Genomic DNA, 23,320 nt, shown 5'->3' on the forward strand with positions numbered 1-23,320 from the left:
ATATATTATGTTATTATTGTACATAGCTTAAGTATAAAAAGTAAATTTTATAGTTATAAAAACAGAGAAATTAGTGCAAGATAATTTCCACAAAATGCCTTCATGTTTCCATTTTGAGCAGGATTGAGTCTTAAAATTAGAACATAGCATACATACAGGTAAATGGCGCTATGCCCCAAATAGCTCCCAAAGACAAGCTCAGTAATTACTAGACCACTACTCACTTGTAGCCCACGAATCGGGGCGCGTATCTCTGGATCTGAGTCTTGAACTCGGACGGGCTGACCGCCTCGCATCCTGAGGATGACCACATGCTCTGGAGGAGCTTGGCAAATTCTGTGGAGGGCAGAGGACACACATAGCTCAGTAAACTAGACCAGTGGTTCTTAACCTTTTGTCTTGAAGTAACCCCTAACCTGTGCTAAAGACAAGCCGCGCACCCCCAACCCCAACCCAAACATCTATACGTGTACACACACTAAAAAAATGATTTAAGTGAATAATTACAATGATTCTTGGTTTAGACATTAATCAATAATTTAATGACTTTACATTAGGATCAAAACATGTCTTAATTTGGTCTTGATTTGGCCTACTTATAATATTTGTGAGCAGGATTTTGGTCACAACCTCAACACAAACAAAATTCCCTGCACCCCCTGAAATCTCTGGCGCACCCCAGGTTAAGAACCACTGAACTAGACGACCCCACACCTTATGTCCACACTAGAGTCAAGAGCAGCACCTGGACTTGTGGTGGGATGAAGTAATTACAGACAGGTGAATTTGTAAGATTAAGAGGAGTAAGAGGAGATAATGAACAGGGCCGGATTAACATACAGGCTAGATATGGCTGCAGCCTAGGGCCCCCCTAATACCGATACTTTGAAAGTCTTTTTTTCAGTTTCAATGTTGGCTTAGTTACTGCACTTTGCCTCTGTAGGGCAGTACAGTCCAGGCAACAAAATGATGATTTAACAGACAATGTTTTACGTCAGTGTGTAGTATGCATACTGTACATGCGCCTTGATAAATGTTTGATTATATAACTGTTGAACACAGCAGAACTATGAAAACCTTGTCAACAGTTTCTGTTTGATGTGGAGGAGGGCAACTTTTGACCAAGACTATACTCAGGGTTCTCTGTCTGTGTGTGTGTGTGCCTGTGCGTGTGTGTGTGTGTGTGTGTGTGTGTGTGCGCACGTGTGTGCGTGATTACGTGCGTGTGTGTTTGTGTGTGTGTGTGTGTGTGCAGGTGTGTTGGCAGGCTCCCTCACCCTCCATCAGAGCCGTGTTTGTGCGGTTGTTGTTGTTGAGGTCTCTGCGGTGGGAGTTGTGCAGACAGTAGTCACGCAGGCTCTGAGTGTTGCTAAGACACTGAAGGATGGAGTTCATGAAACACTGAAAGAGAGATTTGGGAGGGGAGGAGAGAGAGAGAGAGAGAGAGAGAGAGAGAGAGAGAGAGAGAGAGAGCAATCAAACACTATGGTTAAAAGCAACCTGCCAGAAACAATTCTGCCTCCCTCGTCCCTCCTTAATGTGTTACCACACGGTCCCTATTTTAAGTTTGTTGCTATCAGAATGGCAGTGACCAAGTGGCAATGTATTACAAAGACTCAGTGTAATGTAGAAGCACTAGAGTCAAGCCTTTTCAAGTAATAGTATGTTGTAGCACTGGCGGTGTGAATTATGATGATACCAAAAAGCGGTGTAGATGCATAGTCAGGGCTCTACATTCTGCCGTCCGGCTGAATGCTGGTGAAATTATTGTTTTTCTGGCTGGTAGAAAAGACCAACTTACAAGCCACTTTGACCCATTAGTCAGTGTGTATTTGGCTAGTGAGACATCTACTTGCCATTTTGGCTGGTAATGAAAAAAGTGAATTCAGAGCCTGCAGTAGATGTTGCTGTGTTCATTGAACACTTAGAGGAGGAAATGTAACACTCTTCTAGCTGGTTGGTTCTACTCTCTCGGTGTTGAATGAACACTGCTGAATGTACTGTGCAGAGGGCCGGGGCTGCTGAGCGGACAAGACTGGTGTGCGGTGTGAATTATGATGTTACCACAAAGCGGTGTAGAAGCAAAGTAGATGTTGCCAAGTCAATTGAACACTTACAGAAGAAAATGTAGCACTCTTCTATCTGGTTGGTTCTACTCTCGAAGTGTTGAATGAACACTGCTAAATGTACTGTGGCAGAGGCCCGGAGGACAGGGGCTGCTGAACGGACAAGACTGGGCACTCCTGACTTGGGTAAACTGAGCGTTGCCTGCTGTGATTTTTATTTTTGGATCCTCCTCCTCGGCCTGTTGCCTGGCAAAAGCAAAGCCCAACAGCTAAACGCATCCCGCGCTGAGAGAGGGATCGCATGACAAATAATCTTTTGCATATGAAAATAGCTGAGGGAATGTGTTAAGCGATATCACAACACTCCACACTGCTGCTGATTTTGCTAACAGCTCTTGGGAAAGGAAAACGTGGGGTTCGACACAGGATATGGCGCACGTTGGAGGAGGAGAAGGGAGGTCTATGTAGGTAGCCTGAAGATGCAGCTGGCACATTACTTATGGCATCTGGTGTTGATTCAACACTCCAAGAGTCCAAGTTAACACTCCTGAAGTAGATGATCCTACTCTATAAGTATTGCAAAATACACTGTGTACTCTGTAGCCTCTTACTGCCGATGGGGTCGCCGACGGACCTATTTACTATTTTCTGAAAATACTCAATTGCATCATAGCAACGTTGCTATGACATTACAGAGAGCCTTAAGCAGGAGATGAAGACATAGCCATTACAATTTTGGTAACAGTAAGGTTATAACATGGGCTCTGCGCTAAGGGGTTTAAGTGCTGTATGCAATTTTAGGCCTTTAATTACAAAAGGCATGCTGCCCAATCACAAATTTGACCTTTCCATGAATACTTATTAAGTAATAAACTATTATTTACTGGTCTGACAAAAATACAGTAAGTTTTGCAGTCAAAGATGTCCATGATTGGTAATTCAAAATGGCGGATATGGAGAGGACCCACCTATTCATGTGTGAAACGTGTATGAACACTTAGAAATATGTAGTTGTAAATAGTCTTGAAAAAGTAACATTTGTGAAAGGGCAGTCTAAATTCTCTATATCAACTACTAACTACCAACATATACTGATATAGACATTTTGTAACTGCATGGAGAAGGTAAGAGGTGGGTATAACGTGGTGAGTGTCTACTTACTGTGTTCCCCAGATTGCGGAGCCCCACCAGGCCCTGGGCACTCTTGGAGTTCTGTTGTGGAGAGAAGAGCAAACGGGACACTTGGTTACAGAGCAGCAGGATATGAAGGTTACTATCACGAAACAAAACACACACACACACATGCACACATGCACACATGCACGCACACACACACACACACACACACACACACACACACACACACACACACACACACACACACACACACACACACACACACACACACACACACACACACACACACACACACACACACACACACACACACACACACACCACACATCACCTGCACCTAATACCCACACTGAACTGTGAAAATTAAGAAATATCTTGGGAATTTAGCCAGCACTTCTACCCAAAAAATAGAAATACTACTGATCCCTACTATTGATGTACTGCGCATACAAAAATAGACCACAAAATGACTGTATTAGTCAGATTTTTTGTTAGATTATAAGATCATAATATTAGTGTGCTTCGTAGTAGATGTCAACAAGTGTGTTGTCATCTTTTCACCCCAGTGGATGGACACTTGGAAAGTACATGCTTTAGCGATGACGATGACGTCAATGGTACTACCGGGGTGCAATTCACAGGCCCCTGTTTTATTCCAAGTGAGAGGCTGGCTGGCTTACTAGGCGCAGCGCCTGTGCTCGTTACGCAGATTATTCATATTGTGTATTCATCCCAGGCTAAGCTCTAACCTGCCTGCAAAAACTCCCAAGTCTTTCAGCAATTTGTCCTTTTCCACTTTGTTTACCCAAAGCCTCGGAAATATTGCTCAACAACAATACAGCCACTCGAAGTGAGCAGCAAATCATGGGCACGGGCAGGCTCGGCCAACCGTAAAGCGCTGTGAAATGGGGCCCTGCCGTGGCCAACTGGTAGGGTACTCGTCTGCCATGCGGCCGACCCCGGTTCGATTCCCAGCCCGGGTCATTTGCCAACCCCTCCCCGTCTCTCTCCCCATTCGCTTCCTGTCCACCTCTCATGCTGTCCTGTCAAATTAAGTCGAAAAAGAGCAAAACAAATCTTTAAAGTGCTGTGAAATGGGTCCTGAGAGGAAGAGGAGGAAGGGTGGCACTGTGTGGCTGTGGCTGTGGCTGTGACAGCCGAGCCGGGCCACCCGACACCGTGTTGTTTTTCTGGGGTAATGTGCCGCCCGCACGCTGGAGAGGAGAGGCCGGCTGTGGCGGCGGTAAGGTGATCCGGCCCCTCTGCTGGTACTCAATCTGACAGTGAAGTGACCCAGGTGCACTGTCTGCAGTAACTTCCCCTCCACCCCTCACGCCCCCCATCCCAGCCCCTGGCCGTGGAAAGCACCCCGCAAAGAGCACAGAGTACACGGAAAGACTGCCCTCTGGGGTGCGAGGAGGTGTTGGAGGGCCAACCTAACCTAAAACATCTCTCTTTCTTTGACTTTGATGTTGATGGGTGAACCTATGTTTTTTCTGCTAATAGGAACTTAACTAAATTTTGTAACATGCTCAACCCAACCAAAGTAATGCTGATAGACAAAGGGGGGAAATGAATTACTGGTTGCACCTGTGGAGAGCATCCTGCAAGGAGCACAGAGGACAGTAACGGGCTGTTCTCTGGGGTGGGGTAGGGTGTGTGTGGCGAGGTGGTATCCTTTTTGGTTAACACCTTTTTGACTTTGATGTACAGTACGCCTCTTTAGGGTGAACCTATAGCTTGATGTTGATAGAAAGTAGGTGAAACTTAACTAAGGCCCCTTCATACCCATTCATTTGAGACGGTTATGGATACGTGTGGAGTGTTTCACTTTCAGACATTCCAACCGTTGATTTCATACATGCTTTTTTTTTAATGACATTGAGAAGACTAATTTATATATCGGTAACAGGTCGAAAACAGAAAAAAACGTTCAACGTCATAGACAGACAAAGTAAGGTGTTGTTGTCAGCAAGAACGTTTTATCAGAAATACACATGTAATTGACCAATCGTAGAGTATGAATGGGGCCTCAGAGAGGAAGAGAGCTGGAATACAGTAAGGTTGCATAATGACTGAACACTGGCCGCGTTTGACCCTGCTGGGATCCCATGGCCACTTGCCCCTTACACAGTACAGTTACACACAACACAACTCCATGGCACCCCTGATCTCTTGGTAAGAACTTGGTCAGTTCTTATACAGTCTTATTGTCATTATTAGATAAAAAAAAATAATTTAGATTAATTTGAATTACAAGAAATGACTGGCGGAAAGACTCCAGGCCACAGTCAAACTTGTGTCTCCAAGTTGTGTGGCAAACTTGTGTGTCTCAAGCAAACTGTATCCGGACACCCCTGTTAAATTACCTGACACTCGGGCCAACTGGGCAGTGAGGTGGTGGGTGTGCAGCCGAAAACCTCAACCCCCCACCCCCCTTCTACTCAGCTCATTTGTTACGTGAACAAAGTCGTGTTATTTTTACATCAGGTGAAATTCCCACCACAGACATCTGTTCACCAGAAACGCCAGTTTCATTAACACCGGATTACCTAAAGCCACGTTTCTCTCTCTCTTTTACTTTCTTTTTCCTCTCCCTCTCTCTTTCAAAATTCCACGCTGACATGAACAACATGGGCCTGAAAAGCTGAGCCATACACATAACAGCATGCACTTGACACCTGAGTACTTTGTAAAATGTCCTGTTCCCAAAGCTCTGTGTCGTGTGCGGTGTGTGTGTGTGTGCACGTGTGTGTGTGTGTGTGTGTGTGTGTGTGTGTGTGTGTGTGTGTGTGTGTGTGTGTGTGTGTGTGTGTGTGTGTGTGTGTGTGCGCGTGTGTGCACGTGTGTGTGTGTGTCCTCTGCCCCTCTGCTGGAGGCCAGCTTGTCATCTCCTGTGATTTCCAACGCAGGGCGGCCAGAAGACAGAAATCTGTTGCCCCTCTCTCTCCGCTGAGTAATAATAATCATCATCAGCAGCAGGCCCCCAGAATAGCAGCCCTCCTTGGGCACCTAGCGCTTGGCTGCGCTCTGATTGGCGGGTTGCGGGCGCTGACAATGTCACAGACGTCACAGGCAGGACAGAAGCCGCACATTAGCGACAAGACGTGGTGCCGCCCAGGCCAGCCAGCCACCCAGCGCTGTCAGCTCCCAGCGGCAGCCTAGCCGCCGCCATTTCTGTCACCGTTTCTGATCCACGTCAACACTGTCCCACACCTTTCCCTCAACAACACCTTGCTGCTACGCTACACGCGACACGACACAGCATACTAATCTGTTCACACTCCGCAGACAAATGGGGTGGTAAGGTGATGGTGAAATGTTCGCTAAATATGAACATTGAGATAGGCTGTAGTGCACAATGTGAGGGACAAAAACAGTGAAACTGAGTTACTCACAAATCTATTGTACTATTTTGGGCTGATTAAGTTGCAGTACTTCATAGGGAATCCTTCTTCCATAAGCTGACAAAATGAAAGATCATACATGACGACACAGGCCTATCACCACTACATCACAAAAACAAATCGTTAATGAAGCCCCTAATGCACGCCCTACCATCTGTGGCACGCTGTAATAGTCATTGAAAGGTTAATTATCATAGTACTACTCCACTATGACATAACACAGGGCCTTCCCTTTAGTAATGCACTACGACTCGGTCATTGCCATTCTGGTAACACAACACATTTATAACGCTGTGTTTCAATGGGTTAAATACATCACAATCTCAGGACAACAATAATGCACAGGATATGTGGTGGTGTTTTTGACAGGGATACAGTGAACACAAATAGCCTGAAAAATAAAGAGTGTAGTGATGTATTGAGGAGGTGTTTGTCAAAGAGCTGGAGTAGAGGAAGACGTGCAGTTCTGGTAGACTAGGATGTTCTGTTCTTAGGCGTCATATGCATCGAGCTTGAGAACTCCACTAATGAGCGTGTGTGTGTGTGTGTGTGTGTGTGTGTGTGTGTGTGTGTGTGTGTGTGGCGCGCGCGCGCGTGTGTGTGCGGCACGCGCGTGTGTGTGTGCGTGCGCGCACACGTGCGTGTGTGTGTGTATCCATGTGTGTGTGTGCATGTGTGTATGCGTGTGCGCGTTCGTGTGTGTGTGTGTGTGTGTGTGCACTTGCGTGTGCGTGTATGTGTGTGTGCATGCATGTGTGTTTGTGTGACTGACAAGCTCCAACAAGCTAGCGGCAGGTTAGCGTTGGGGCTAGGTGCTAATTGCTTGCTATGGCACACCATGTCAGCAGTTGGGTGGGTGTGTTGGCCTAACGTTTGTTTGTGGTGGTCTGGAGGAGACCTCAGAAAAAATCCCACGTGAATACCAAACTAACGCCGCAGTGTTGTTATAAAACACTACTGGCTAATGGGAACCACCACAGCAAGTCACAACATGTGTCTCAATGTCCAGCCCTTCACCCTACCCTCCCCACTCCTCTCTCGCCAGCCAGTATCATGAAATAATCCGCATGCTGGCTGGACTTTACATAACGCCAACATAATCTAGCCGACCTATTGCTTTATCGCAGTGTAATACCACGTTGTTGTGGCAATTTGTATCGTGAAGGCAATACACAAAGAAGGTTGAAATTACAGCACTCTTCTGGTCCCTGTGTTGCTCCATAACATCAACTGACAGGGGTATGTAAGTGCTAGAGGGTAAATAAGTAATTCTGTTTGGTTTGAGTATACAGTGACGGTTATGAGATTTAACATTGTAATGGACTGTGTAAAAAAAAAAAAACACTGTATCGATGTGAGAGGCAGCGGAGGGAATGTTCAGAGCTCTGCTGCGCTTTTAAAGCCCTTGAGAGAAACATGCATTTTGCATTTAGGAGAACAGTGTGCGTGAATAATGGAAGACAACGGCCATACCGAGAAGAGCTTTGTTTTTTTGTTGTTGCTTTTTTGCTTTGTTTTTTTGCTTAATTAGAGCAGTACAGTGGCAACGCTCTAATCCTGTACACTCACACACTCATTACTCTCCTTCTCTCTCTCTCTCTCTCTCTCTCTCTCTCTCTCTCTCCTTCTCCCTCTCTTTCTCTCTCTCTCTCTCTCTCTCTCACACTCCTCTTGCTGCCGGATGTGGGTCACAGCATTCAAGTCCTCAGCAGGAGGAGTAGGAGTAGGCCCTGGTAGGTGGGTGGGTAGGGAGGGAGGGAGAGAGAGAGAGAGAGATGGAGAGACTAATCCCGCTTTCATAACTGGCTCCCTAATGGGGAAACGCGGGGCAGAGTGGAGCAGAGTGGAACGCGGCCGACCAGCCGACCGGTGGTTTTCAAAGTGGGGGCCGGGGACACCTGGGGGGGGCCGTGAGGGGATGCTAGCTGGGCCACGGCAGATTGGCAGGAAAAATAGTGCGAAATATATTCAATAATTTCATAAATTAAATAACTTATCAGCCAAAAATAAGCTAAACAATCCCAGTTTAATGATTTTCCTCTTAACAATGTTTATATATGTATTATGGTTTCTGGGTGCACAAAAAAAAGTGTGGCACGGTCCATGTCAAGGGGGCCTTGGCTGGAATCTACCGGTATATATGGGGGGGCCTCGTCATGGTAAACTTTGGGAACCCCTGGACCAGCCGACCGGCGCCGCTCTTGATCAAAGGTGGCCACCCGGATTAGAGAACGCAGTGCGGGCCGGCCAACCACTGCTGACCCCCGAACCTTCATACGCGACTAAATACTCAACCTGACCCATTTTTTTTTCTTCAACTCTTTTTTCTCGTTGTACTTTTCCTGCACTCATGCGTGATCCTCTCTCCAGCCTCATGAGTTTTTTCACTGTAGACTGGCAACTCTCAGTAATGGTGTCCTCAGGACTCAAACATAAACCAACACTGATGGATCGGTGAATAGCTGGCCTTATGGTTAAGGGGCCGGTCCTAGAATAGAGGGGTTGTGGAGTTTGTATCCTTTTAGAGACAAGAAAGCTCCCGCACACGATTCACATTTGCAACGTTTCGGTCTATTGACCTTCTCCTTCAAACAATTCAATAGTTTGGATCCTGTACCAGTTAAGAGTAGGGATGTAAATAAAATCGAAATGTATCGATGAATCGGAAGTATCAGTCGGCGATTTAATCGAATCGCATCGTATCGTGGGGCATTCTTAAGAATCGAAAATAATCGAATCGCTGTGCCCTAGCTCCATAACACAATAGTAGTGGAAAAGTAATTGGAAAAAATCGAATCGAACCGAATCACATCATATCGTGGGGAATTCTTCAGTATCGAAAAAAAATCGAATCCCTGATTTAAGAAATCGATACCATATCGTATCGTCATGAAGGCTGTGATTTACACCCCTAGTTAAGAGTATGCGGGTGAATGTGTGTGTGAATACACGGTACTACTCTCTCCTCACCTTGGCTGAAGTGCTCTTAAGCAAGGCACCCACCTCACCTCATCACATCATGTTGCCTTACTGTAGGTCACCCTGGGAGTGCCAACTATAAATGCAATGTAATGTAATTAGCGACTGGTGAACTGATTATAGTACTGGGGGTGCAGTGTCCTCCCTGTATCTCTAAATGACCCTGATTAAGCATACCAGTTACATGCAATGCCATGAATGAGAGATGAAGTAATTATAGGCTAGTAGTATATTAGAGCTATTCTATTGTTCCCGAAGGAAAGGTTGTTGTTATATTAACCTGGTGCAGAATTGGAGAGACCTAGTATCAGCAATGCCAAAATCATTAAAGGTTAAGCAGGGATCGGCATCATGTGCGAGTTTGTCAAGCCCTACCCTGCCCCGTGGTAAGCGGCGACACTAATAACAACGAGCTGGCACGTTCTGCTTTTGAATGGCCGGGTGCCGAAGGACCAGGGCTTGATTATGATTTCAAGGGCCCCCTAGGCCAGACAACAAGAAAGGCCCCCCTTATAATGTGTATTGACTAGTTTACAAAAGGATTCAGCCTTTTAGTTACGCAAGGCGTGAGAGTCTCTATTGACAGGGATTTGGGGGGTGAGTTGTCCCCTGGGAGAATTTGAAAATACATAAATGTGAGATTTTCATGCAATATGAGAATGCAAATACAGAGGCTAGAGCTTCAGGGGCCCCATTGACTCTTGGGCCCCTGAGCCTGGGCCCAGTGGGCCAGTTCAGTATTCTGTCCCTGTGAAGAACACTCAGTTCTGTTCTGTTCTGACCTTCCAAACTCCGCCGGCCGGCTCGTAAACAACCGTAGACCCCGGCAGCGTTAGAGGCTGCTGCTGCTGCCACCCTACTAAGGGTGCTGCTGGTGTTGTTGACACCTCATCCAGTGTGGAGGGAGGACATTTTGATATCAAACCTCTATGTGTGTGCAGTACACAACAAAGTTAAAGCAGAGATTATTTAAGTATATAGAGATATGCCAACATAATAGGTTTCTATGGGCACCTAACATGACCAGGTTCCGGTCTGCCTAAAGGGTCGTGTCATAATGCTCCTAGAATGAATAGAATAGTCCTTAGGTCTGCCTAAAGGGGGATTCCCCCCCCTCCCCCTTGCGACAGTAGAACCCGGAAACAATGGGCCAGCGGAACCTCTCTCTTATCTACTCTCTCTGGTTAAAGTATGTGTGTACAGTCACAACTACAACTGCCTGCATTTTTATATTCCATAATCGCATTGTTTTTTGGATGGTAATAATAAAACTGCCTTTTGAAAAGGTGTGTGTGTGTGTGTGTGTGTGTGTGTGTGTGTGTGTGTGTGTGTGTGTGTGTGTGTGTGTGTGTGTGTGTGTGTGTGTGTGTGTGTGTGTGTGTGACTGTGAGTGTGTGCGCGCGTGCGTGCGTGTGCGTGCATGTGCGTGCATGTGCGTGCATGTGTGTAAATGTCCAATCAAATGACGGTGAAAAGAGGGGGTGTTATAGGCACGAGGGATGAGAATCAACTGCAGGAGAGCAGGTTGACAGATCGAATGGGGAAATGGTAAATAAACAAGGAGCAGCAGCAGTCACCACCCCACACACTCCACTGAGATATTTCACACAGCAGGTCGAGCAGCATCCATCTGCCAGAGTGGGGAAGGAAGTCAGTGCTGCCCTACAAAGCAGCAGTGACTACATATTTTGTCAAAATTGACTTTAGACTGACAATGATCTTCATTACACCTCCTCTATCTTGTGACCAAGTCCTATGGTTCTCCAAATGTCTTCATTTAGATATATTGCTATGTCAGACTTGCAGTAACTAAAATATCCTACCTAATGCCAAGACTTCGAAGGCATTTTTCTGTTTCAATCTTGGCATAGTTACTGCACTTTGCCTTTGTAAGGCAGAGTGGTATAGTAGCAGTCTACTTGCTCTTGCTGTTCTTCCACTAGCCGGATTGAGCAATGCTGCCCAATACATTTGTCCAGCTTTCACACAAGTGCAACTTGGAGAACTCAGTGATGACTAAATGAAACGGATGTGATTGGGATATACGACTCTTCAGCAGGGGTGTCGTCCAGGGGGGTCAAGTGTGACTGAGTCACCAGGGCCCACACACATACAGTATATCACGAAAGTGAATACACCCCTCACAGTTTTTCAGATTTTTGAGTATATCTTTTCATAGGAAAGCATTACAGAAATTTCACTTTGACACATTGATTAGTGACCTTTTAACAACTTATTTAACCGCTTAAATTTCTTTTTCACTCAGAAAAAAACTGAAGAGTCGTATATCCCAATCACATCTGTTTCATTTAGTCATCACTGAGTTCTGTTGACATGCATGTTTCTTTTAGGCGTATTTCAGATTACTAATGTTGACAGCATCCATGCATCCCTAAACCATGTCAGTCCCGCTACCATGCTTGGATTTTGATAGGATACACTTGTTTTGTAACACTCACTTGTTTACCACCACAAATGCTTGACACCATCTAAAGTATATTTGTTTATCTTGGTCTCTTCAGATCACACAACATGGTTCCAATGATCCATATCCTTGGTCTGTTCATCTCTCTTGAGACCAAGATAAACAAATTTGCTTTAGATGGTGTCAAGCATGTGTGGTGGTAAACAAGTAAGTTTTACAAAGAAGTGTATCCTCTCAATAGCCAAGCATGGTAGTGGGACTGACATGGTTTGGGGATGCACGAATGCTGTCAAAATTGGCAATCTGAAACACACCTAAAAGAAACATGCATGTCAACATGCACTGTGACTACTGAAGCAGATCAAGATATTCTCCATAGGATTGCATTCAAATCTCACACCAATCTATTTAAGCCAGATGCAGACTCAAAATGTAAAAGTTCAATGCAAAGAAAGGTTGAAACGCACACTGATGACCTCCCTTTTCATCCCTTTTCATTTCGTTTCATTTCGAGGCGATTCGAGCCAACACAGCCCCTTCTCTACCGGATTTTAATCTGGGGTGTACTCACTTTTGTGAGTACATGTTCAAACATTAATGGCTGTATTTTGTTTTTTTTTCTGAGTGAAAAAGAAATTTAAGCGGTTAAATAAGTTGTTAAAAGGTCACTAATCATTGTGTCAAAGTGAAATTTCTGTAATGCTTTCCTATGAAAAGATATACTCAAAAATCTGAAAAACTGTGAGGGGTGTATTCACTTTCGTGATATACTGTATATGGCTGGGGGGGGTCCCCTCTTGTAGCTGATTGAAATAAGGGCCAACAAATTACTGTTATGCCCCTGTCCTTCAGCATTTTAATGATTTCCTTCCTCAATTACGTAAATCACCTGCCTTGTGGAGCAAAGAGCAGGTTCCCTAAAACAGTACAGTAAGAGGCACAGTAAGAGTGTGCAAGCAAGTTCAAGTGTCTAAGTACAAGTGTACATTCGTGTGTGTGTGTGTGTGTGTGTGTGTGTGTGTGTGTGTGTGTGTGTGTGTGTGTGTGTGTGTGTGTGTGTGTGTGTGTGTGTGTGTGTGTGTGTGTGTGTGTGTGTGTGTGTGTGTGCACTCTGATTAGAGGATGCTAAGAGGAGGAGGAACAGCACATCTCAAAGCTCCATCAGTGTTTTCCACAACCAGTCTGCTCTCATTATATAACACACATGCACACACACACACATGCACACACACACACACACACACACACACACACACACACACACACACACACACACACACACACACACACACACACACACACACACACACACACACACACACACAGGGCCGGTTATAAGCATAGGCCGGCTAGACGGTCGCCTAGAGCGCAATGTGAAGAAGGGGCGCCGAAATGGCGCTCTCCGATGCGTAATTTTGCGATATGGAGGTTTTTTTTTATGAAGTAGCAATCAACAAAGCGTGGCGAAAGCGCTCCTCACGGCAAAGCGCCCCTCAGCCAATAGTAATATCGCTTTCAACTGTCTCTGGGAAGTCTGTGAACCAATAAACAGACAGTCCTGAGAAAGGGGGCGGGACGAGTGACAGCGTGCGGTCTATTTTCAATTTGGAGACTCATTCGAGAGACAGAGGGCAAGCGAGAACAGCAAAGCTGCTCTGCTGGGTGGAGAATTGTTATGTTCTCATTAAACCAGTCATTGCATGATGCAGGAGTTGCAGAGGGTGTTTTGGAAGTATGTGGTTTAATCAGAAACCGTTTGTGGTAATGTAAAGCCTAATAGTTATGAGGCTACTGTTTGGAATTAGAGGGAAAAAGAGCTTTGCTTTTGATCTGAGAAATCGCTAGTTAGCATGCTAACATTAGCCAAGTATGCCAAGCAATGAAATCCAGTAAAGTAGCTGTTAGTAGCCTACTCACTAACACCCACCTGACATCATAATACTTGCTTAGGTTGACCAGCAGTGTAAAGTAAGACTGGTGCCATGTTTAAAACAAGTTTAGCTGCCATATCTCCTTCCATCCACTTGAATGAATTACCTGCTTGTTGTAAGCTTAAAAAACATTGTTTCCAGACCAGAATGACATATAGGCCTACATTAATCATGTAAGAGAACCATGCACAGCATGTTTTCATGCTGAGTGATGTAGTATTGCAGACAAGTGAGGCTATTTACTATATTTTGTATATAATGAAATTCAAAAGCGTGACAGCTTTTCTCCCTTTCTCTCACCCTGTCCCTCCGGTTCAAACACATAGATAGCCCCCTTCTCATTCTCCTACTCACAAATGCACCACTATTTCCAGTAGGCTACAGAAATGAAATTGGTTTGGAAGACAGCACAAATGTGTAGCTTATTAAAATTGTTATGCTGCCATGCTTTGTGATGCTGTAGGTAGTGTAGATAGGCTATCAATGCAGACCTCCTTGGTAGGCCTATTGTCTACACATGCATTTGACATGCAAATGTACTGTACCACTCTCCTGGCATTTCAATTCCATTTTACAATTCAAACACATTGATAACCTCCCTCTCATCTGGGGTTGGGGGCACCACCACCATTACATCCAAGACACCACACAGTGAAGGTACTTTCATGCGACTCAATCTGATGTGTTGGTCGGCTGTCCAAAATCCATTTGATGCAAAACAGTCATTGTTCTTGATGCTATTTAGTTAAGCTTACTACCGGTATTACTCTTGTGTTCTGTAAGGTATAAAAAAAAAGGGGGGGGGCAGAACTCAAACTCGCCTAGGGCGCCAAATAAGCCAGAACCGGCCCTGCACACACGCACACACACACACACACAGCTGTGCAGCTCCTGCTCAGCGTGAGGCTAATGCCCTCCGCCTTTCATCTCGCTCTCTCGCTCTTCATTATCACTGTCGGCATGGGCTGCCCAAGTGGGCTCTGGGGCACAACACCAGGACCTGTTCTATCTTAACCCACACACACATCAAACCCACTCAGACTTCTATGGTACCCTAAGGACACAATTGCACTGTCCCATCACCTGAGCTCAAACACTAGTACAGACGTATAGACTCTGACCGTTACTAGTCAACAGATGAATCACTGCCAATGGCGAGAGCGCCTGTCCGTTTTACATTCATAAACAAAGTGCCCAGAGAGGGTGATACAAAGTCCACACAGACACTACAACTTGACAATAGCCTTCTTTGGAATCCTCGTCTTGATCATTCTAATCTTCTGGTATTCTGAGCAAAGGAGTGGCGTAATTCACCAGAAAGAAACATACAATAAAGAGTGGAAAGCAGCTGCGATTACAGGGAGTGTGAATGAATTTATAATTATATAACCGCTGTTGACTTAATCGCGAGCTTGATCCTGTAACGGGGCTTAACGGGAACGGAGCACAAATCGCTGCTTCTCTTCACCATCCATAAAAAAAGCGGATCGCCCCTGCGCAACATGTATTTTTCCATTCAGCGGAGTTCTGTACAAAGAACGAAGTGCGCTTTCACTGAAGACCAGCGTAGTTGTCTGTACCCGTTACTATTCTCACATACTAAACCAGAGGTACAAATTCTTACCTTGGCTTGATTGATAAGCAGTCCAACAAAAGTGGACACCAACACCGAACCGGACACGGCAGAGCCTTTTCGCCGCATGTCTTGCTTCAGAAAGGGGAAAGCGCTTGCCGGTGGGTCCTCTGGAATGGTCACCGTGTATGACTGTCGCATGCTGAGAAAACAGCGACGGAGATATGCGCTCCACGTGAATAATAAAAGCTACCAGGCTGCTTACGTATTGTGGCACGAACTAGAACTATGTTCTCTTATTCCCTCGGGCTGTCTTGAAATGTTGAGGAATAAACCGGCAAATGCGCGCTCCTATAGCTTTTGTGCCGCGCCGTTTCAATAATTGAAAGCGCACGGAATGTGATCTTACGCATTACAAATGGTCTAAGTTTAAAAACACAAAAGCCGTTTAGATTTCCATGAAGTGAAATCCAACACTGGAAACGAACAGCTACATCTCAGTTGGATGTCAAGTTTGACACTCGCGTTGACAGGCATTCGCAAACCTGACCTGCAATTCAGAAAGACGCAAATCTGTTCACGTCTTTTTACTCCGTTTAGCTCACGCCCACGAGAGCTTAGTTAATACGTCAGGGGCGGCAGCATCCATGCTCATACAACGTCACCGACCTCAGCTTGTTACATCCATCATTCTTTCGAGAGGAATCTAGACTGTTGGATTTTTTGCGAAAATATGATAAACGGACTGATAACAAACGGGACTGCTTTCTGGTCATTTTTGATAAATAATTGCTGTGATGATGCCTCCACAGACCACACACATTTTCTCAAACCATGTATTGCCACTTTTTAAATCCACTCCCACCCCAACAGTGTACTGTTCATCAAATGCCTGTCAAGACTGGAGATATCCCCTAGCTGAGAGATTGGAAATGAGAAACCCCCTCGACGATCTATTATTATAGTAGCAGACAGGCTAGAGTGCTGAAAAGTGGGGCACTGTGTCTAATCTGGTACAGCCTGGCTGGCTGGACATAGCCCTCAGGTAGAGCAGAGTACTTTTCATGGAAGCTGCTCCTACTCAACTCAGGAAAGTAGCTTGAACGTGATTATAATGGAGAGAGAGAGAGAGAGAGAGAGAGAGAGAGAGAGAGAGAGAGAGAGAGAGAGAGAGAGAGAGAAGGAATGTGTTCAGAATGTCTTGCCTATATTCTGCATCAGCACTGACCCCATTCACCTGACCCAACAACTGCGTATTGTAACCGAAGGTAAACTGAGGTAACTAGATCAGGCTAAGAGCGGGTTTTTTTGGGATACAAAAAGGGAAAAAAATAACGAATGATTTTATAAAATAAAATGAAATACACACACATTCTCTGAAATTTAAATCATTCAGTTATACTTTTTTTCTGTGATGAAAGATGCGGTGGGTAAGACTCCTCCCTAGTGTTATCATGCGTAAGCCAGCATGGCCGTTATATAACCCCGGGGAACAGCACTGATCTTGGTCAGTGGGTCTTAAGCGGCTGTGTGCTGTGTGTAGGCTCACACAGGCCGCCGACAGTGGGGGACAAAGGGGCATGTTGTCCCGGGCCCAGGAAAATAGGGGGCCCAGAATTGGGTCCCATTCACATTGTACGTATTGGGTAGGGGGCCCTTCCAGATGATTTTGTCCCAGGCCCAGCAAAAGCTGTCAGTGGCCCTGGGCTCACATAATATAGAGTAGTGAGTGACCCATAAAGTGGTGGCTGTCCCACATACTGCTCTTCACTTCTATATATCTACCGTCATTCATTCAGCTTTCTGGGTATTGGGTACTGATAATAAGAAAAGCTAGGTAATAATGAATGGCTCTGGTCATCGCTGCATGGGATTAAAGAATAAGTAGGCTATCTCATGGACCATTATATCATGGACATACAGTATATGGACATATACAGTATATCGGAGCTAGGCGATGAGCTGCAGGGCTCTAAATTCATCACAAGCCAATGAGGCTAGCAAGCTTTCTTTCATAAACAGCCACAGTGAGTTTTCGACAATATTTAGCTGATTTGCAGGTGTGAATTTAGAGCACTGGCCAGTTAGTTGGTCAGTTGGATAAGAGATATCGAGAATGATCCTTTTTTGTTGACTCAACACAAGCAGGGAGTCACAACCTGTTTTGTCTAGAAAGGCTGCTCTAAAATCCCAAAGTGGCAGACATCCCAGGCTAAGAAAATAAAACTCCAGCCACACAGCCCAGCCTATGTGTGCTCCAGCCAATCCAGTGAACCAGTTGATTCCTAGGTAGATCAGATAATGAAATCGCCTGAGTGGAGAGCTCAAACAAAGAGAATACCTGTCAGGAGGACTTTCACTTTCTCATTTCAGTTTGTCTGCCTTTGCAAACAACTACAAAAACATATTTATATATATACACAGGCCCAGTTGAGCCATCTAGGAGAGCTGTGAGTGCGAGTGTCTGTCTAAGCCAGACGTGAGCAAACTCAGGCATAGGTGCCACATGCGTCCCATACGGATATTTCATGGACCAAAATAATAATTGCCCATCACTGGTCTGAGCACTAAGGGCGGAATTCTCCCACCCGCTTAAGTCAAAAAAAGTGCGCAACAGCGCCTCCGAGCTTACTCAAGCCAGTGAGTAAGCGGGGCTTACGCGCGATTTCTTCAGTTGCGCACTTTGGGTGGGGCCAGGCCAAAATCAGGGAGTTTCCCATGTTAATCGATCCTAAGCGGATTCTCCCGTCCACTTACGCGGGTTTGCCTTTACGCGCACCAAAGGGCTGTAGTAAGGTCAAGCGCCACTATGAGGTAAAATGTAATATTGCATTTGATGCTCGCTTGGCTCGCATTTTGAACATGTTACACGGTAGGCTATGCTTTGTTGATGTTCCTTACCGTCAGCGTGAGTCCAAATCGAAATTCATTCACAGTTCCATATAAACATCCTACATTAATTGTGACAAAATATGACCAGCTGTCCAGAGCATGTTCTCATATCGGTGAACTTACAAACAAAAGCAGGCAATTAATTCATCAGTATGAGGATCATCATGTTGTCCCCACGGACGGTAAAACCAAAAACACCTCGTTGCACCATGCGCAAGTAAGTTGACAAGGCACGTCAGACTAAAGACCGCTGTTCCAGTCGTCCTAACAGCCAAAGTATGCCTATTCAAAAAAACAACCGTCACCATTTTACTATGTTGTAGCCACGACGTTAAGTAGGCTAAATGTTTTTTTATTGCAACTCCTCCACTTTTGTGATTTATTGGCACTCGTGCATATGTGCACGTAGCCTATTAAACTTTCTGAACTGATGCCCGACATACAAAACCACCACCTACTGAGGTAGGCTACAGGTTGTCCTATCTGTTATTGTAAGGCAGAAAATATTTCCTGAATGTCATTACAGCTAAACGTAAAAGGGTAGGCCTACATATCAGAGCATGTCTTTGGCATTTCGCTTCTGGTCTCTATTACACCCCATCAGCTGCGCGTTTAAGTCCTGGCCTGGCATCGCATGCCCATGTCCAAATAATTCCCATGTCTGCGACAGAATATAAAGTCTCCGTTTTTTTCATGATGATTGATTTCCTTTTTCATTCTTCATGCATGTAGCCTAAGTATAATATGCTGACGGACAGCTGAGATCCACATATTTCCAATGATATTAAAGTCACGTTGCTGTACAGAGAAGCGGAGAAGCACTTTTGAAAGTCAGCAAATACAATGTGTTTGTTACTGTGGGAATTAGCTGTGGGAATGATCAGCATTTTAAATCAATCCGGAATTGTCCAGGCAACACGCCAAACTCCATTTTTAACAAAACGTTTCATCATGTTTATTATTTCAATCAACCTGTTGCGCACCATAACGCTCAGCGGAGTTCCCGCCAAAGGTACACATTGCGTTTCCATCTCGATATCTCACCTCCACTACTCGCCTTGTGTTCCTGAAAATGAGCTGAGGTTAGATTTTGAGATGCTTTTGCAAGAGGACATTTGGCACGTGGTTTTAAATTCAAAGTTAAAGTTCAGTGTTGGATCTCAATGGACTGCCGAGGTTTTCACATGGTTGATCTGAAAATCCATGCTCCATAGTTTCCTTGTAGCCACAACTGATGAACTTGGCGGAGACTCGTCCCCCCATTTAGCATATATCACGCCTATGTTGGGCTACGCGCTGTTTTTCTGAGTTAAGCGCGAGGGGTGTGGCGACGTTCCAGAGGGGAGAATACGCGCAAGATAAGACCGCGTAAAATATGCGTGCGTAAAACCGACTTAAGTGGAGACGGGAGAATTCCGCCCTAATTGAAGCCATAAGATGCTGGTGATAGTGATAGTGAAGTCTAAACTTCACTAAATAGTGAAGCCTAAACTCTCCAGGCCTTTCTCTTTAAAAAAATATACTGATATTACAATATCATATTACAATAGCACCCATCTCTTCACAATGTATTGTGGAACTCTCTGTCTTTTCTCTCAAAGCTAATACAATCTGGTCATGAGGTGAAGAGAAACTCAGTGCTCAGGAATTGTTGAAAAAATCTTGAAGGTGCTCTTTGGTGTGGGGGGAAAAACAATGTCATATCAAAAAGGGAGTCCACTCTTCTTTTACAAAAAAAAGTTTAAAAGCGTTAATTTTAAACATGAGGGCAGAGACCCACGCGTAGCGACGCACAGCCTTCTTCAGGGTGAAATAAGATCTGGCCTGTATCTATCCAACTACTGCACTGACAGTGTCGGGTTTGATGCAAGTGAAAATGGCACTGCATCTAAGCATCATGACACAGAAAATAAGCTGTCATATAACGTAGCACAGATGTGTTTTATTCTTTGCACACTTTGTGAAGACAGTGGGAAGTATACCATCTTCTGCTACCAACTGGACAGAGTGCATGCAAAGCACATCATTGCAGAGGCATGTTTGGCTTCCACACAACTCAGCTGGCTTGACTGGACAACTGCTATGTACTATGTTGACTTGTTTGCCAGTCACTAATGCAACCCTTGCCTTTTGCTCCTTGCCTTTGATTACCCAAGAAACTGCCATCACGGCTGAAAAACAACATCTCGTAACTGAAATCCCTCCATCTAGTATTGACATTCCTGTTTACATGGCTAGGTTCGGGCAACATTCTTACAGTCCCAAGGAGGGACAATGCCCACACACACACACGCACGCACGCACACACACACTCTCTCTCTCTCTCTCTCTCTCTCTCTCTCTCTCTCTCTCTCTGACACACGCACACACACACACACACACACACACACACAGCCAATCTCAGAGGTAAAGTAGGCCAACCACACTATGTAATACAGTGACGTAAAAACCGCAGGGGGCAATGGTCCATCATCACCTGTCTAGGACGATGACAATAAGTGATGGATGGAAGTCGGACTAGTCAGAGTGACACTGATGAGCATCACTCATGGGCATCTGCGTTACCGCGTACCATGAACAGGTTCCAGATTGTTATGGGAAAACATGCCAGTGTCTTCCTTTTAATATGGGTTAGGAATAGCAAGGACTATGGGAGTTTAGAGGGTAGGAGTAAGGTGTCAAATATATAGTACATTTTATGTAGCAAAAGGATGGCCAAGGCTATTGCTATATTTTCAAGTATATGTGTTAAGTTTCTTACATAGTGGAATACGGTAAGTCTCCTAAAGTACAGCAATAAATCCATGTACTGTATATTACAAAGTTAGCATTTTTGATTCATAAGTGAAAGTGAAAGCCCACCTGGAAAGCTCCCAACTTCCATTCTTATTGTGAGACAGCACATAAGTGTACACTGCACACAACAAAATTGCATTTATGCCTCACCCGTGCAAGGGGGCAGCCCCCAAATGGCTCCCCAAAGGACGGTCCCATGCTCAGAGTTTAATTGCTGGCTAATTACTCCCACCTCGGGAGTCGGGCCGGCAACCTTTGGGCTACACATCTGACGACGCCATAACCCCTTACCCATGACCCTGCTGTGCTTACCCATCGACTGCCCAAAACATAACAGATGAATCAGACTGACAAGCATCAGTCACGGGGCCTGTATACGAGCGGGCTCCAGCTTTAATGAGAAAACATGACGGTGTCTTGCTGTCACCACGGCCGACAAATGAAGCTGAGCTACAAAGCGCTCCCGGATCACTTGGTTAGCTTTTGGGCTATGTTTAACGGCAGCAGGTAACTCGTTTCACAGAAGGAGAGCATTTCGACGGAACACCGGTGGCATCTGATCTGACTTGAGGACCATGGAGTGAGGACAGGGCTGTGTGATGGGGCATGGGGGTTAGTGTGAGGAGCTGAGAGATCAGGGTGTTCCTGCCTGCATGTCTTATGACCCGCCACGTGTGAGTGTGTGCGTCTGTGCGTGTGTGAGTGTGTGTGTGTGTGTGTGTGTGTGTGAGTGTGTGCGTCTGTGCGTGTGTGTGTGTGTGTGTCTACACAACAAATGGCTCAGCAGAAGATTCCATCATCACCCACCCGGAGTAGTGCATGTGTATCTGGGTGTATGTTATGTTAGTAGGTGTGTGTGTGTGTGTGTGTTTGTGTGTGTGTGTGTGTGTGTGTGTGTGTGTGTGTGTGTGTGTGTGTGTGAGAGAGAGAGAGAGAGAGAGAGAGAGAGAGAGAGAGGGAGAGAGAGAGAGAGAGAGAGAGAGAGAGAGAGTGTGCATGTGTGTGTGTGTGTGTGTGCGTGTGTGTGTGTGTGCGTGCGTGCGTGCGTGCGTGCGTGTGTATGTGTGTGTCTTTTAATGTTATACATGCTTGAGAAAGAGGGAGAAAGACAGAGGGTGCCTTTGGCTGCATGGAGGTGTCTGAGAAGTGGAGCGGAGGAGGAACGCCGTGAGCACTGGGGGTGGAAAAATACAGAAGACTAGAGCATGTAGACAGCCACAGCTTAAGACCAGCACCAGGAAAAGGGGTGGGTGGGGTGGGGTGGGGTGGGGGACTACAAGATGGTCTCTGGAGGAGCAAATCGATCCGAAGGCCCCCAGTGATGGCAAATGTTTAACTTTGCGGAGGGTCAAAGCATGGATATGTTTTTTTTTTTTTTTTTTTTAAATCCTGGGAGAAGCACATAGCCGGAAACCTTTGGCATGTTGTAGCTCAGCTATTTCCACAAAAACACCACCGATAAGCATCAGCACTCTTATCTGGCCAAGTATTAGAGAGCCAGACTCACATTAGCGGTTAATCATTCATAATGGCACGAGACACCTACAGCACCAATCAGATTTAAATGGAAAATCCCACATGGATGGATGACACATAATCTGAGACAATATGATATTGTGAAAAAAAATATTTCGCACAGATATTTTTTTCATCAAGCCGAAATTCTACAGCCAAAAATCACAAAAGTGATGAAAGTCCATGTAATCATACATGTTACCGTAATACCATAGAGTGGCACTTTATATTGGTATGCTATTAACATATTATTACGTATACGACGCGTCACCTTACATACCTTCCACGGCATTGCAAAGAAGATCTAAAGCACTAGCCTATCTCCATCTCCACCACTAGTCTTTGATGAGGAGGATAACACCTGCATTTGCAACAAAAAGCCAAACAGCGGAACCACAAAAAGCCACAAGGACACAACATGCTGTTCCACACAGACAGACACACAGACACAGAACATTCCTGAGGAAAGATACAAGGGCGGCCATTCAGTCCCCCCCCCACCCATAACCCCCCCTCCATTCGCGTTCTGTCCTACCGCCAAAAGCATCGAACGTCTGGGGCCAGGATAGAATGTTCTGTCATCATGTTACAATTTAAGT

General features: G+C 45.3%; 1 protein-coding gene across 5 annotated transcripts in view; it reads right to left on the reverse strand.

Annotated features, from left to right (window-relative positions):
- usp2a (ubiquitin specific peptidase 2a) overlaps nucleotides 1-23,320 on the reverse strand; it is a 45,311-nt gene that overhangs the window by 6,630 nt on the left and 15,361 nt on the right. For 3 of the 5 annotated variants that reach the window (XM_063205395.1, XM_063205393.1, XM_063205394.1), the window contains exons 4-6: nucleotides 3,228-3,278; nucleotides 1,278-1,401; nucleotides 225-336 (exon numbers count right to left, since the gene is read on the reverse strand). In XM_063205395.1, the coding sequence (XP_063061465.1) occupies nucleotides 225-336; nucleotides 1,278-1,401; nucleotides 3,228-3,278 (287 nt within the window). Of the gene's footprint in view, nucleotides 1-224; nucleotides 337-1,277; nucleotides 1,402-3,227; nucleotides 3,279-15,569; nucleotides 16,537-23,320 lie in introns of those variants that run through there. The other 2 variants (XM_063205396.1, XM_063205397.1) reach the window with 2 other exon arrangements.

The sequence above is a fragment of the Engraulis encrasicolus genome, chromosome 8 (assembly GCF_034702125.1).
Source record: "Engraulis encrasicolus isolate BLACKSEA-1 chromosome 8, IST_EnEncr_1.0, whole genome shotgun sequence".
Classification (NCBI taxonomy): Eukaryota; Metazoa; Chordata; class Actinopteri; order Clupeiformes; family Engraulidae; genus Engraulis; species Engraulis encrasicolus.